Here is a 14561-nt window from a genome sequence, read left to right on the forward strand (position 1 = left end):
GACGGCCTCTGCGCCACCAGAGCCGTAATTGGAGCAGGGCATGCCACGATGATTAAGTTTGTGTGTTTTCTGGCAGGCACTGGGAGGCAGTGGCCCCGCTGGCCAGGCTGAATTATGGGGTCAGCCATTCCCTTGTTAGTGGGAATAAATTTTATTAGCCCCACTCTTGTGGCCATGCATCCTCCCCTCTTGCTCCTCAGACCCGTGTGTGAGTCTGGAAAATGTTGCCTGCATGCGGGATAAATCAGCCAAACAAATCCTATTATACTTTGGAACACTGACAGAGACACAGTAATGACACCAAGACTGGGAAAAGATGTGGGCTTTCTTCTCCCGCAGATCCCGTTTCATCTACATGGACAGCCTGTGGGGCCCAGTCCACTAGGGGAAGACATGTAAATGGAGAGGTCAAATGGGAAACTCCCCTACTTGTCTTTTTGCCTTCTCTCCACGAACTTTGTTAAGGAAAAGAAGCAAGCACCCTGCACCGATGTGCAGTCATTCCCTTCTGCCTTGCAGAAACCAAGGGACACCTGAAGGTAACAACAGCAGGGAGGGTCTGGCTTGAAATGTAGCCTCTCCTTCAAATGCCTTTGCTTAGCATTCATAACACGTGCCGGGTGGACAGGCAGGCGAACAGGGCATATTCCAGGCCCGGGATATGGAACGTAACATCTGGGTTAGGCACAGCCCAAACCTCTCCAACGCAGATACTGGTGAAGAAAAAATAGAAGTCTGAAATCCTAGCAGTGTTATTAAGTCCCTTTTTGTCCCATCGGGTGGTTCTCATAAGCAAAGGAGAATATACAGGTGGGGCCGTGAAATGTTGAAGCATCTTACAAACACAAGGTGTTCTGTGTCTCTCATTATTTATTAATGTCTGTGTATTTCTCTTTCCTAAGGAGTCTCAACACGCTTTATGAAAGGGATATTATTTTTATCACCTCCTTCCTGGAGATGAAATGTATAATTCAAAGCAAAAGGGAAGCTGCTCACCAGCCCAGTGACATCTCATGAGCTGGGACTGGCTGAGACCAAGAGGCTCGAACTCTCCAGCCAGAATCACAGCCAAGACACCACCCTGTGAGGATGACAGGACTTGAAGGAAAGGCCCAGAATGCAGACCTGGACCGTGATGTCTGGCTGGTCTGTGTGCTCAGTGATGGAGAGACTCGACTGCCGATGTTGGCTGGGCTGCCACACGCCGTATGGGGCGTGTGTGTGCGCGCGCGCGTGTGTGTGCACGTGAGAGGGATCTCGCTGCATTAGCTGTTCCGCGTAGTGTGTGGGTGGAGGAGAATACATCACAGAAAGAGAGGGAAGAGGGACTTGGGAGATGAGCGTAAGCTCGATAGTGGAACACAGCAGAGAGGCAGCAGAGACGGGGCTGACGGGCCTCTGAGGTCTTCTGGCTGCTGTCTGTGTTAAAATTATGCATGTGGGTCTCCTGGGTCCCGTCACTCTCCCTGCTGACTCACCAGGCTCCCGCATGGCATTCTGGGGGGCATGTCCCCTTGCCTGGCCCAGCACACCACCAAGGCTCAGCCACCATCCTGGACCCCGAAGCACCATGTGTACTTAGCTGGGATATGACTGTCATTGCAAACCCTGCTGGCCAAAAAGAGGGAGGTAGATGGCCTTCTCACCGGCGTACCCAGAACAGAAACCAAATCCAGGGGGAGAGAGGGAAAACTTGGCTCTATAAAGACTGGGGTTGCAGTATGGCAGGCCCCCAAATTCCAAACTTGAAGTCTGGAATACTGGGTCAACGGGCTGTAGGGGGTGAGTGCCTGGGCCCATGAGAAAGGGGAGGTGTGGCGTGAGCTCTCCCTGGGATTTGAGTGTGGTGTGCAGCGAGCACATTTGGTGGGCCTGCTGTGTGTGTGTGTGTGTGTGTGTCTGTGTGTGTGTGTGTCAGATGCAGTGGAGCTGAAGAAGGAGGCATGGGGCAGACAAGAGGAGGAGTTCCTGGTCTGAGCGGCAGGAGAAAAGCTTGCCTAGCGCCATGAACAACAGGATACACCCCATCCAGCCAGAGCCGCACTTCCTGCTGGCTGGGAACAGAAAACAACCCGAGCGGACGAGCAGAAACTAGCCCCCGGAGCCCGGGGTGGCCGCCTGACCATTCCGGATGCTCACTCTCATGGCATTTCAGGATCCCAGGCGCCAGACGAACCTGAATAACCGTACAGGCCGGGATGGGTGGCCAGCCCAAGACCGGGGCAGGGGCAGGGGTGACCCTGTCTCCTCTCAGGGCTGCCGTGCCTGCAAAGCCAATGCATACAAGAGTCAAAGCAAGCCACCTGTGAGCAGGGTTCTCCTTCACCATTCCTCGCTGTCCGACATGAAGAGAAGCTTGGGGTTAGAAAGCAGCAGCTCAGTCCCTGTGCCTCTGTGAACCGTGTGGGGTAGAGCAGGGCTGGCGGGTAAACTCCAAGTCAGACAGATGCATGGTTTAGCAATGGTTCTCAACCAGGGACTTCCAGAAATTTCTAGTTCTTGCAGTGATGGGGGGTGCCCCTGGCACTCGGTGCTCTAGGGTCCAGGATCCCGGGATCACAAATGCCCGGCAATGCCCAGACAATCCCTGCACCACAGACTGTCCCACGCTGGAAGCCACTAGCATACCACGGAGCACCACTGGGGAAAGCACTGGGCCAAGAAGAAAAGGAGGTGATGAGCCCCTCTGTAAACTGTCAGGCCCACTACAAATGAACCCCTGCAGTGGGAGTGCCAGGCAGCTCAGAAGCCACCACTCTCCGCTCCCACTGTGGAGACTTGACTGGTGTGAGGCCAGGATTCTGGATAGTAGTTTCCGCCCCAAGCACCTACATTTTGTATTGGTGGGTCACTCAAAGTTCAAGTCTTGAGGAGAACATGAAGAAGCTGATTTTTGCCCCATCCAGCCTTATCACACTAAAGCTGACACTCCCTGACTCCCATGTCCACTTCTCAATTGGATCCAAACTCAGAGAAGATTGAGTGGCGTGATTGACAACCTTTCCCATGACCAGAGCCATTGTTCCCTTCACACAGGCCATCGTCACCTGCTGGGGTGCAGCTCTATCCTGGACTCTTGGGCCCCTGGATGCTGATGTCATTTCATGATTCTTGGCATCCACTGGGAGGGGGTACATTGCTGGGGCCTGATAAATGTTTCATCCATTCATTAATTCATTTGGAGGTGGAAGGGCTAGTGTTCCATGAGTTACCCCCATGGACAGCTATGACTGGGAGACTCTGGGAGGCCAGGCCACTCAGCCCATGCAGAACACAACAGCCTTGGCCCACAACAGCACACTCTCCAGCCCTGTTGCCCCACTCCGGGTCAGGAGGGTCAGGGCTCCCGGGAAAGGCTGGGAGCAGTCACCGTGGCCTGCTCAGGGCCATGGCACATGACAGAAACCATAGGCAATGGGCTCCTCAAGCCAATCATCTTGTGCTCTGCAGATAGACAGTTTGGGGAGCCTGGGTGACAGCCTTCAAAAGAGACCAGAGACAGAGACCATCCCAGGGGTGAGCAGCAGAAACAGAGATTACATCTTGGCATTAACCCTCCTGGATGTGCAGAAGCAAAGGGCCTCAGGTTGGTCTTTAGTCCCCTGAATCCCAAGACAGAATGGCACCCCTGGCTGATGCCTCTAGAACCCTCTTTCTGCCCATGCCCTCCTGAGACCTATAGAGTAATTTTCAGACACTAGACCATTTGTCCTTGGATACCTGTTTCTCTTCATGCTGGGAAAACCAAGACACAGGGAAAGAATGGCCCAGCAGGCAAAGGTGGAAGCTGCTTCCATCACCCACAAGCACCAGAAAACACCTGGGCTGCTTCTCTATCCTCTACACCCAACACCCACTCAGAGATTTGTATTTGGCACACATTTACGTTCACAGCGACACATTCCCATGAGAAGGCCACTCCGGGCCCACCTTCCCTTATCTCTGATGTGGGTTCCTCCAGCCTTCCCCAATTCACCTGGAATAAAAACAACAGGGAGCTCTCTGGGGGCCTGCAGACCGAGGTTCCAGCCTCACAGTGTGACACTTCTCCCTCAGTCTGGTCATCAGGCCGTGGCCCACCATGTGGTTCCTAAAACGCTCCACGGCAAGGCAGCCCACGCCACACAGATATTCCCTTTCCACACCTGCCGAACACAGGTAGGGTGCAGCTGGGACCTAATGAGGGGGTCAGGCGCCCCAGGGCTCATACTGTTCCCTGCTCTGAGTGCTGAAGGCCTGAGGCCAGGTGAAGGAATGGGGATCCCAAGAAATGGGAGGGGCTGGAAGACCCTGAAGAACACCACGGGATGAGCATACTACCCTTAGGGAATGAAGACAACAGGAACGCAATAAAAATGAATCACTGGTCAAGACGTACAAACTTCCAGCTATAAAATCAGTACATCCTGGCAATTTAATGTAATGCATGGTGACTATAGAGTGAAGATACTGTATTATTGCTAAGTTGCTAAGAGAATAGATCGTGAAAGTTCTCATCACAGGAAGAGAAAATTGTAACTATGTGTGGTCAACCAGACTTAGTGTGGTGATCACTTTGCAATACAGACAAATATGGAATCGTTACGTTGTACCCCTGAAACCAATATAATGTCATATGTCAGTTATATCTCAATTAAAAAAATGAGCCACTAATCATACCTTCTCAAACTCTTCAGGTTGTAATTATGATAAAGTCCACAGGGAACACCCAGCCTACAAACACAAGTTTTAAAAGTCCGCCTCCTCGGCCTATGTTTCCCCTCCTACGCTGTCTTACAAAGGGAACGCTGTGGGACAAAGGCCTTCTGAGATTCTGTCCCACTTCACAGGCCTCCAGGGAATCTTGGCCTCAGAGGCAAAGAGAATTCTGGATTCATCTTGTCCATCCTTGCCTCAAGGCAGGAAGGGGAAAAGGAAAGGAAACCAACAGCCACATAAATGGGAAGATGAAAAGCTAGGTTAGCAAACCGTGTGCCCACGAGAGCTCCTCCCCAGGGAGGCCCAGGACTCTGGCCTGGCTGACGGCAGGGGGAGCATGTGTGGTCTGAACTGGGGCCAAATGAATTGAAGTCGAGGACCTGAGCACCGGAGCAAAGTAATCTAAGCGTCGGCCAAATCAAAGGAAACTGATACTTGACATTACAAGCTGGCGTGGCCTTTTATACTGGCTGGGGAGACAGGCCAGCCCGGTGTGGAGTTTCTGGCCTCCTCCTTTCTGCTCTCAGCCCTGAACTTGCCTCGAACTTGAAAGAGCTAATTAAAGCCCAAAGAAAAATCTAAAGCTTGTTATCTGGCTCTGTGACTCCCAGTCCTGGCATTAGCCTGTCTTGCAAAGCTGTCATCCCTCTGTTCTCTCCAAGGCCACCATGCGGCCTTAGGACCTACAGTTCTGAAGACTTCCATGATGAACTTTGCTTTTTGTGTTGTGGCAGGGAGCAAGGGCGGGACAAACTCCTGCCCATGGGCAGCCAGGCTGATCCCTGCAGCTGATTCTACTCCCAAAAGCATCACCCGAAAAGACAGAATTTGAGCGAGTTTTCTATGGAAAAATATCTACAGAAAAAATACCCAACCCATCTGATCTCAAAAGAACTAGCTATTTCATAAGCACACAGGATAAACTTGAATTTTCAAACACAAGGTGTGCACGTGTGTGCATGCATGTGTGCAAGTGGGATTTTCCTCAAGAGGCAAGCGAGACTTTCCTCAAGTGCCGTGTCTCTCGTTCTTTCTCAAAATATGTGGGTTTGGGCAATTCATTTACCTTGTTGGGCCTCAGAATGAAGGTACAGACCAGAGGGTCTCTAAGGGCCTTCCCCATGCCAGCTTCCTAATGCATCTCCCCCAGAGAGCTGTGCTTAAATGTGTAACGTACATACACACAGCACAGCACCTGGCCAGTCCTTTATAGCCTGCATTTGGGAGAAACCCATGGCCCCCAAGTTCATAAACCTGTCTTCTCGACTCTACTGAGTGGATCAGCCACCACCTCAAACCAAAGGTTCCCAAGGTATGTCACCCGCTAGGGTTTAGTACAGTGGCATCCCCTCCACTCTCTGGCCTGGCCATGATTGTCAACTTATTGCTTCCTTCTCTGGCCCATGGTGCCTCTCCCATTTCCTCAGTGACACTAGGGGTCTCTCAGCTTTCAGGACCTCCAAAATGAAATGGTATCTTTAGTTTCAGCCCAGGCACCTGGAAAACTCACCAATGGAAAATTGCCTGAGCCTAAATGTTAGGGCACCAAAGACCAACCTTGCTGAGTCCCTTCCTTCTCCTCCATTTCCCCTACCCCAACCCCGAGTCCCAGTGCCCGCAGAATTCTCCCCCAAGCTACCCAGCTGCCAGTGCCCTCTGAGATGTGCTTGGCAAATAGCCATACTTCATGAAGGGAAACTTACTTTTAAAGTCAATCAAGATACATTTTCCTAATGTGGAATTTCACCAAAGTTAGACGGGCTGTCAAGAATTGCATCCATGCAAATATACTTCTAGCTGTATACGAGTTCTCCTTTCTTCTCTCTAATTAAGATCACAGGATAGATTCTTCTCAAACTAGGTTCATGTTTTTTTTTAAGTGAACAATAGAAAGGGGAAAGGAAGGGACATGGGGTATAGAAGATGCTCATAACTGAGCCTTCTAAGTCACTGGAATCATTTTCAAGATGAATAGAAGTCCAGCCACAGCAAGCCGGGCCATGAATGACTTGGGCTGGGAGAGGCAAGAGGCTATGTCCCCTGTTTGCATCTGTGGCCACCCAGCAAGACCCTGGGAAGGCCTCCTAAACCCACCTGTCATTCTCCCCTTCTTCCAGTTTCTGCTCTCATTTTGCCCTTTCCTAAAGATACCCAAGGAACTAAAAACGTAACACTCTTAAAGTTCTAGATCTATCCCAAATGTAGAATGATGGGCTCCATTACCCCCACTAATGGTTTTATTCCAAGCTCCCAAGAAACTGATTTGCAGGCATGGTCAGTACGAAGGATGGGTACATGTCTTGTATCAGAAGACACGATAATCTAGCCTCAACGATGCCTGGTGCAGATGACATCTCTATAACACAATCCCCGCTTATTCCTAGCATGCCCTCCTATAGCCACGAGCCAGCGTGGAGTAGAGAAAAGTGTCCAGATAGGAAATCTACCTTTCAGCTCCATCTCCAACTCTGATAAGCTCAGTGTCATAGACACAACACAACACAACACAACACATTTGAGCTGGTGCTGATCTGAGCCCAGTGAGACCCAGAGACGGGAGGTACTTGTCTCACTTGCAAAATGGGTTGGGTGATTCACATCCCACGGAAGCCACAGGCTAGGGTCCCCCTGCCATGCCATGCCCTCCCAGCCCACGGGCCCTCCCCTGACTCACCGCGCTGCTGCAGGGAATGTCCTTCACCTTGAGCCAGGCTAGGTCCAGCGTACCCTCCCCCCGATAGCAGGACTGCAGTCGCTCCTTAATGCGATCGTTGATCTGCTTCAAGATGAAGATGCACAGGGCCGACTCGTCCAGGGATTTCATTTTCCGCTTCTGGCCCTTGGAGAAGACAGTGAAGAGGAGGTCGTCCTCCGGATGGACTCCGAGGGTCCGGGCGAGCACGGCACCAGCTTTGGACAGGTAGGCAGCCTGCAGCAGGCGGTACTCCACCCCGCTGCGCTCGCAGCCGATGGGCACCTCCACATAGGAGTTGAAGGCCGTGTCCTCCTTGCAAAGCCTCACGAGCTTGGATGTATAGACCTGTTCCTTTGTGGTGGAGCCTGGCGGAGACACCATCTCAGGCTGAAGGGTCAAAAAGTAGACAAAATTGCCACTGCTGAAGCCATAGACATAGTAGATATCAAAGTCGGGGATGACGGTGAAGGTGTCCGAAGGAATCTTAATCATCGAGGCCACAAACTCATCGTGGAAGACATAAGCGAACATGCCGTCTGCCTCGGAGTTCTTGGTCAGCTTCCGGCTGGAGATGGTGGGGAAGTACTCTGGCTTCCCATCCACTGCTGTGGCGATGAAGAGCTTGTCGTCCAGGTTGCTGTAGGAGACGATCACGCCAAAGACGGAGCCGCTCTCGTTGACTCCCGACAGGTAGTGTTCCTTCTTGTGAAAAGGCTCCCCCAGCTTGAAGAGGTCCTCGAGCCTGAGGAGCTTGCAGATGCCTTGGTACAGGCTCCCACAGGCAATGAGCCTGTTCTCCTTGTAGTCTATCAGGAGCATCTTGTTGACATTGTTGGTGGTGGTCAGGGGCTCGTTGCACGTCTGGACGATGCGGGGTGGGTAACACTTGGGGTTGTCCTCATCCGGCCCTGTCTGGTGGGTCACCAAGACCTTCAGGTCACTGGAGAGCTTATAGATCCGGTTGACGGCCCCCAAGTAAATGTGCCCTGTCCTCTCGTCCACCACCAGGTGGTTGAAACCCTCGGCTGGCTCCCCACGGAACGTGACAAAAGACCGCTTCGGGGATGGCACGGGGGGCTGCCGGGGCAGCAGAGTGGAGGAGCCCATCCCTACCATCAGGAGATGGGAGAGGAGGCAAGTCCAGTTCCAAGGCATGGCTTTCATCTCAGAAACAGGTCCTCGCGGCACGGCAGCACTCGGCACAAGGGCCCCTCGGAGGCCCAGGACTCAGCAGTAGAGGCTCCCTATGGGGGAAAGCAAGGATGTGATATTGGACAACAATGATTGTGGCTTAGTTTCACCCCACAGCTTGTGGGGCTGGACCCCAAAAGTCCTTTTCACATGCTGAGACAGAGAACCGCAATGGAGACGCTAAAGGCCAAGGGACTCTGCCCCCATGCGTGTAGGGGACAGTCAGGGCTGGGTGGCCGCCATGCCTGGAGGGCAACCTCAACAATAACAATAATGGTAATAATAATGATAATAGTGACGACGATGATGATGAAGCTGAAGAGCAGCCACTGGCTACCCAATGCCTGGCTTTGGAACAGTCATTGCCCAGCACCTTCCAGAGACTGATTTTATCTTACAAACCTTTCAGTGTTGGGTATCTTCCACCTGCCCCTCCACATCCACTCTCCAGCCTTCTCTGTGCCCGGGAGGCTGGCCTGGGTGGACTGTACATGTTTGGGCCGCCTGCCCTCGGGCCTGGTGAGGTGCAGCCAGTCGGGAGCATCAGCAGAAGGTGAGCAGGAAGGGGAGGGGACAGGAGGATGGGGGTGGGCTGCGGGCACCGGCTGCCACCCTCACCCCCAGGGCTCAGTGGCCCTAGGCATGCCTCCCCACACTGCCTCTCTGTCTCCAGGTTCTCCTGCCCACCGCCACTTGGTCTAGAGGAGGAGGGGGCCTCACTGTTCCTACCCCCAAATACTGCTCTGCCTCTGAAGAAGCCACACCTTTGTGACGAGTTCCTATATTCACCTTTGCACAAATAACTGGATTTGCGTGTGCTGTCTCCTGCTGGGACCCTGACTCCTAGTCCTCTGAAGTAAGCAGTATTGCTGTCCGTACCATGCAGCTTAGGGAAGCGATACAACTTGCACAGCTCTAAGTGGTAGAGGCGGATTCAAACCCGGTTGTGCAAGTCAACAGTGGGTTCTCATTCTTCACTGCTAATCCATCTCAGTTTACCCCAGCCTGGAGCAGGTGGGGACAGACACAAGCTACTGTTTATGGGTAGCAGAATAGTTCGGCCAACCCTTTCTCGGGGGCTGTCAGTTACAGCCCCAGCCCTCTGGGTCTATACCCACACTTCTCCTTTGCACCTCCCCACTGCCAAACAGTGCATGAGGCCGATCCTGGATCCCTCTGCAGCATCCTGGATCCCTCTGCAGCACAGCAGCGACCAGGTCCTCTGGGTACGCTGCCCAGCTCTGAGCCCTGGTGTCATTTTAATGAGGCAGATCTTGGCTGCCTCCCCTATTGGGCCTCCTCTGAGAGGTTTTCATTAAAGGGAGAGAACAAATGGTTTAAGAAGTGGTCCTGTAAATAAATAAATAAATAACTCCCCATGGGACAAAACAGCACTCGGTCCTAACGGTCTCATTTATTTCTATTCAAGAGGATGGCTTCATAGTTCTTCCAGTTTGAGAGAAATCAGGGCAAGGATGGCCTACATCTTATTTGGGGGCATCTCGGCTTTGTGAAACTTCTCTTGTTCACCACTATATCCTGGATAACGGGGTGGTGGGAAGACGTAGACCACAGAGCAAGAGAACCCCCCACAGGGAGAATGCAAGTTTCCTTGAAGGCCAAGAGAAGAAAGAAGAAAGTCAAGACTCAACGTCGCCAGCTAAAATCTTGACAGAAACCCCAGGTCTTCTCAAGGGCACACCAGAGGAGGAGGACTGGTTGCATAGCCACAGCCCAGAACAGTCCTGCCAGCCCGGGGCCTTCGTTCACTCCCCCACATGACGGATATTGGCCCAGGGCACACTCAAAACATGCAAAATGCTGCTGGATCCCAGGACAGCCAAGGCTGCTGGGGCCCTCCAAGAACTTGGGGTCAGGTCGGGTAGATGTCACCAGGACCTGACTTATGCAGACAGAAATGCTATGCGACACACAGTAGAATGCTCCAGCAGTTCCCATGAGGAATGCTGACTTCTAGCTTGGGGTGAGGGAGAAACGAGAAGGCTGTGGGATGGCATGTGGGCCTGGCTGTGAACTAAGGGAGGACACGCAAAGCCAGAAGAGAAGAGCCTCCCAGGGGAGGAGTCAGCGTCACAAAAGCCTATCAAAGGGCGCGCACACCAGGGAGAGTCTGTCTGGAGACCAGGGTCAGGTAGGAGACTGGGCTGAAAGAGAAGCCCCGAGCCTTGTCAGGATATCCCTGCGAGGTGGAGACTATAAACTGCATGGTATTGAGGAGAAACACTTACAGGAAAAGAACACAGGACCCCAGAGAGGGGCCCCCACCCTTCCATCAACTTAGCTTCTGCAGGAGGACTGGAGTTTGGGGCTGAGCGCTGTGGGCTCCGAGGGGGCAGGGAGGTCCGCTGTGCTCACTGGTGAGTCCACAGTGCCAGGCTCATGCCCAACATACAGTCATGACTCAAGAGCTGTTTTCTGGTAGGCAGAGAGAGGGGCTGGAAGCAAGAAAGAATGTCATCTGCTGTACCGGGCCCCACATTCGAGCCTGTGCACCGACCCCGTCGCCTGATCAGCACAGCCGTCCTCTGGGCTTGGGGTGTTTTCACCTGCTACTCCGGTGAGGATACTGTAGCTCTATATAGGGCATGGGGCTAATAAGTGGCAGAGTTGGGGTTGAAACCCAGGTCTGTATTGAACCGCAAAACCCACAGTCTTTCTACAGACACATAATTCTAGAGTCCAGAATATATAGCACGTGGAAGCCCTTTTTAACCCATGTAAGTCCCCAAAAAGAAAATCCCTAGGACCTTACCCAGTAACACCCCCACCAGCTCTGTAGGTGGGAGCTGAGCCCCTGGGACCCACCGGGCATAACCTGGTAGATAACATCTATCAGGTGGGCACCACTATTCACCTCTAAAAGTGTTTATGACAGAAAGCACCTGGCACAGGGCCCTCAGCCTGGCAAGCAGCAAGTACTTATTAAATGATAGTTGTTGTTCTTGTTGACAAGACTGAGATGAGATGAACAGGGTTAGGATTATGATAACAAGATGGTACCTGATGGCACCATCTCAGTTGGAGTTATGAGGACTCAGGATGGCTCATCTTGAACTGCCTGTGCAAATCCAAGTATCAGAGAAGAATCTAGAAGTTTTTCATCTGAAAGAGACAGTCCAGGGTAAAGATTTCTGATCTGTCATTTTAAAGACAAGTTGTGATCCAGAGACGTTAAACAATTTGCAGAAGGTCACATAGTGAGCTGAAGTTGGGGGCAGCATGAAGCTCAGTTCTCTGGACTCCCAGTCCAGTGCTCTTTCCACCACCTGCAGCCTGTCTTCCAACTTTGTCTGAACTCAGTTCGGCACCAGCTCCCTGGCCTTTGTCTGGAGGAGCTTGGTCTTTGGGTGCCATATGCTCTGCTGGCTAACACAGCTCTCCGAACACTGCTGCCAACAACCAAATTCCAGCAGGGCTGATAATCCTCATTCCAGACAGGCAGGTGCCGGTCAGGGCTCAGTCACCAACTCTCTGGAGGGAACTTGCAGCAGTCCCCGTATAGGAACCTGCCAGGCACTGGGGGAAGTGTGCCTGCCACACCCCCGCCTTTACTGTACACACTCACGGACCCACACGCCCCAGTTCTCCAGTTTGCAAGAAGGGAGGCAAGGAAGCCTGTAATTATGAATTTACTGAGCAAAAAGGTGCCAGGGCTCTTTCTCCATCTTCTATTAGACACTGAAATGAGACACAGCTATGCATCTCAAACACTTTATCACCCTCATCTGGGGATGGTGAAATTACTGCGCCCGGAGAAGGGGGCACCCACAGAAAACAATAACGTGTGATGGGAATAACCAGACTCGCACTTTACACACCAGGGAAGGACTGATTAGAAAACAAGTAACAGAGAAATGGGAGAGAAAGGGAATAAGCAAGGGTGTGAGCTCCAGCTTGCCTCTGCAGGGTGTGACTCAATCATAGTGCCCCTCCCCCCAGCTCCAAAGGCACAAATGGGCAGAGCTGCCGGCCCTCTGCACGCCACCCCCCCCCCCCCCGGGGCTGCCTGAGGCTGCTCTGTCCCCATAGGCTGGCCTGCCAGGGCAGCTCCATTCTAGGACATCTGTCGTCCTAAGGTGGTGACCCAACCTAGGAAACCCTGGTCCCAATTCTAGGTCCTGCCCACCATGTCTTGTCCTGGTCATCGATTAGCTGGTTTTAAAACAGAGTTTTGGAGGTAGCATTCGGCCCATCTCTGATTCTTGAAGGCAAGGGAGGTGACTGAGTCACCCCAAGATCGCCCCAAAGGCCTCTCTGAACTAGCAGCGTGGGCAAGGAGCAGAAGGCCGGAGAACTGAAAGGCTCTGCATTGAACCCAAACACACTGCACTTTTCCCTTCTTGGAAATCAGATTTTAATTTTGAATGATCTCAGGGGGGATGGGACTCATTTTTAGAAGCTGATCATCATTCTGATTAAAGAAATTGGGGCTGTCTGTGTTTCATGTGGCAAGTGCTGAAGAGCTCAAACTCATTTTCATGAAATGGCAGCATCCTCTCAGATTCCTGAGTGGTAGAGAAGAAAGTTATTACAGACTAGTTTAAAATGGCAATTACCTCACGAAATCACTTTGGAGTTTACAAAACACTTTCCTACACATTACCTTGTTCTGATTTTATTGTTCACGATAACCCTGTTAGGTAGAAGAAGTATTTGTAAGTATGTGTCCTTTACAAATAGGGAAACCGAGGCAAGAGCAGGTATGAGTCTGGGCCGAGGTAACACAAAGTCATGCTGGGACTCGGAAAGACCTTCGCTATGGGATGATAGAACATTCTGAAGACGTATTCTAGGATGGTGTTTCAAAAGACCATCTCTACCACATATCATAAATCCAGAAACCAACTGAGTGGGTCACACGTGTTTTTTTGTGAATAAAATAGAGGAGAAAAATAAGATTATGTCACATTGAGGAAGGATAACCACGATTTAGTGTGACTTTTGTTTCAGTGCTATATATGTCTGCGTTGAATATGATGTAAATGTATTTCTTACCATTAGCCGTTGTGATGGTTAATTTTATATATCAACTTGGCTGGGCTATGGTGCCCAGATATGCGGAAAAACATTATTCTGGATGTCTCCGTGAGGATGTTTTCAGATGAAATTAGTATTTAAATCAGTGGACTTGGGTTGAAACAGATTCCCCCCCATAAAGTGGCCCTCCAAACAGCTAAAGACTGACCTCCCCGAGCAAGAGGGAATTCTGCCAGCAGACAGTCGTTGGCTTTCTGTTGAGTCTCCAGTCTGTGGGCCCACATGGCTCTCCTCTGAGCCCCTAGTTTGCGGGCCTACCCTTGCAGCTTTTGGAGCCTCCGTAATTGTATGACCTAATTCCTTACAATGAATCTCTCTCTCTCTCTCTCTCTCTACACACACACACACACACACACACACACACACAGCTTCTGTTTCTCTGGAGAATGCTAATATAGTCACGATCAACAAAATCTCTGAAAGACACCTTTTATTTTGCTACAATTCATTTATCCTCTAGGGATCTACCTCTTCACCCTCTCTCAGCCCAAAAGCTTCTGCAGGAATGTCCTCCACCCCTAATTCAAGGGAGAGCACATGACTTGAATCCAAACCAATCAATACAGAGCTGCTGGAGGGGGTGGGGGCGGGGGGATTGTCACAGTGATTGGTTCAGGGATGGATACTTGGTTAGGTCAGAATCTCTGAGAGGCCACAGGCTTTGGATGAGAGTGCTGAGGAAGAAGTTCTAGGTCTTCCATTGCATGTGACCTTGAAGAGGTATGTACCTGAGAACTGTGGGCACCATCCTATAACCAGGGGAGGTGCAAGGGGCAGGGGAGACTGAAGAGAATGAAACCAAAGCACTGAGGAGAGCAGAGCTGAGCAAGAAAATGGAAATTACTGGATCCCGGGTTCTGGTGACATCACACAGATGACTAGATCAAGTGTGCTGAAGCCAGCTCTATGCTTATACTTT

General features: G+C 51.5%; 1 protein-coding gene across 2 annotated transcripts in view; it reads right to left on the reverse strand.

The window, feature by feature from the left end:
- The window catches only part of PLXNA4 (plexin A4), a 420354-nt gene that overhangs the window by 350362 nt on the left and 55431 nt on the right, over positions 1-14561 (reverse strand). For both annotated transcript variants that reach the window (XM_026513509.4, XM_057304553.1), the window contains exon 2: positions 7373-8637. In XM_026513509.4, the coding sequence (XP_026369294.1) occupies positions 7373-8557 (1185 nt within the window). In that variant the 5' untranslated portion in view covers positions 8558-8637. The remainder of the gene's footprint in view (positions 1-7372; positions 8638-14561) is intronic.

This window comes from Ursus arctos, unplaced genomic scaffold, assembly GCF_023065955.2.
Source record: "Ursus arctos isolate Adak ecotype North America unplaced genomic scaffold, UrsArc2.0 scaffold_3, whole genome shotgun sequence".
NCBI classification, from domain to species: domain Eukaryota; kingdom Metazoa; phylum Chordata; class Mammalia; order Carnivora; family Ursidae; genus Ursus; species Ursus arctos.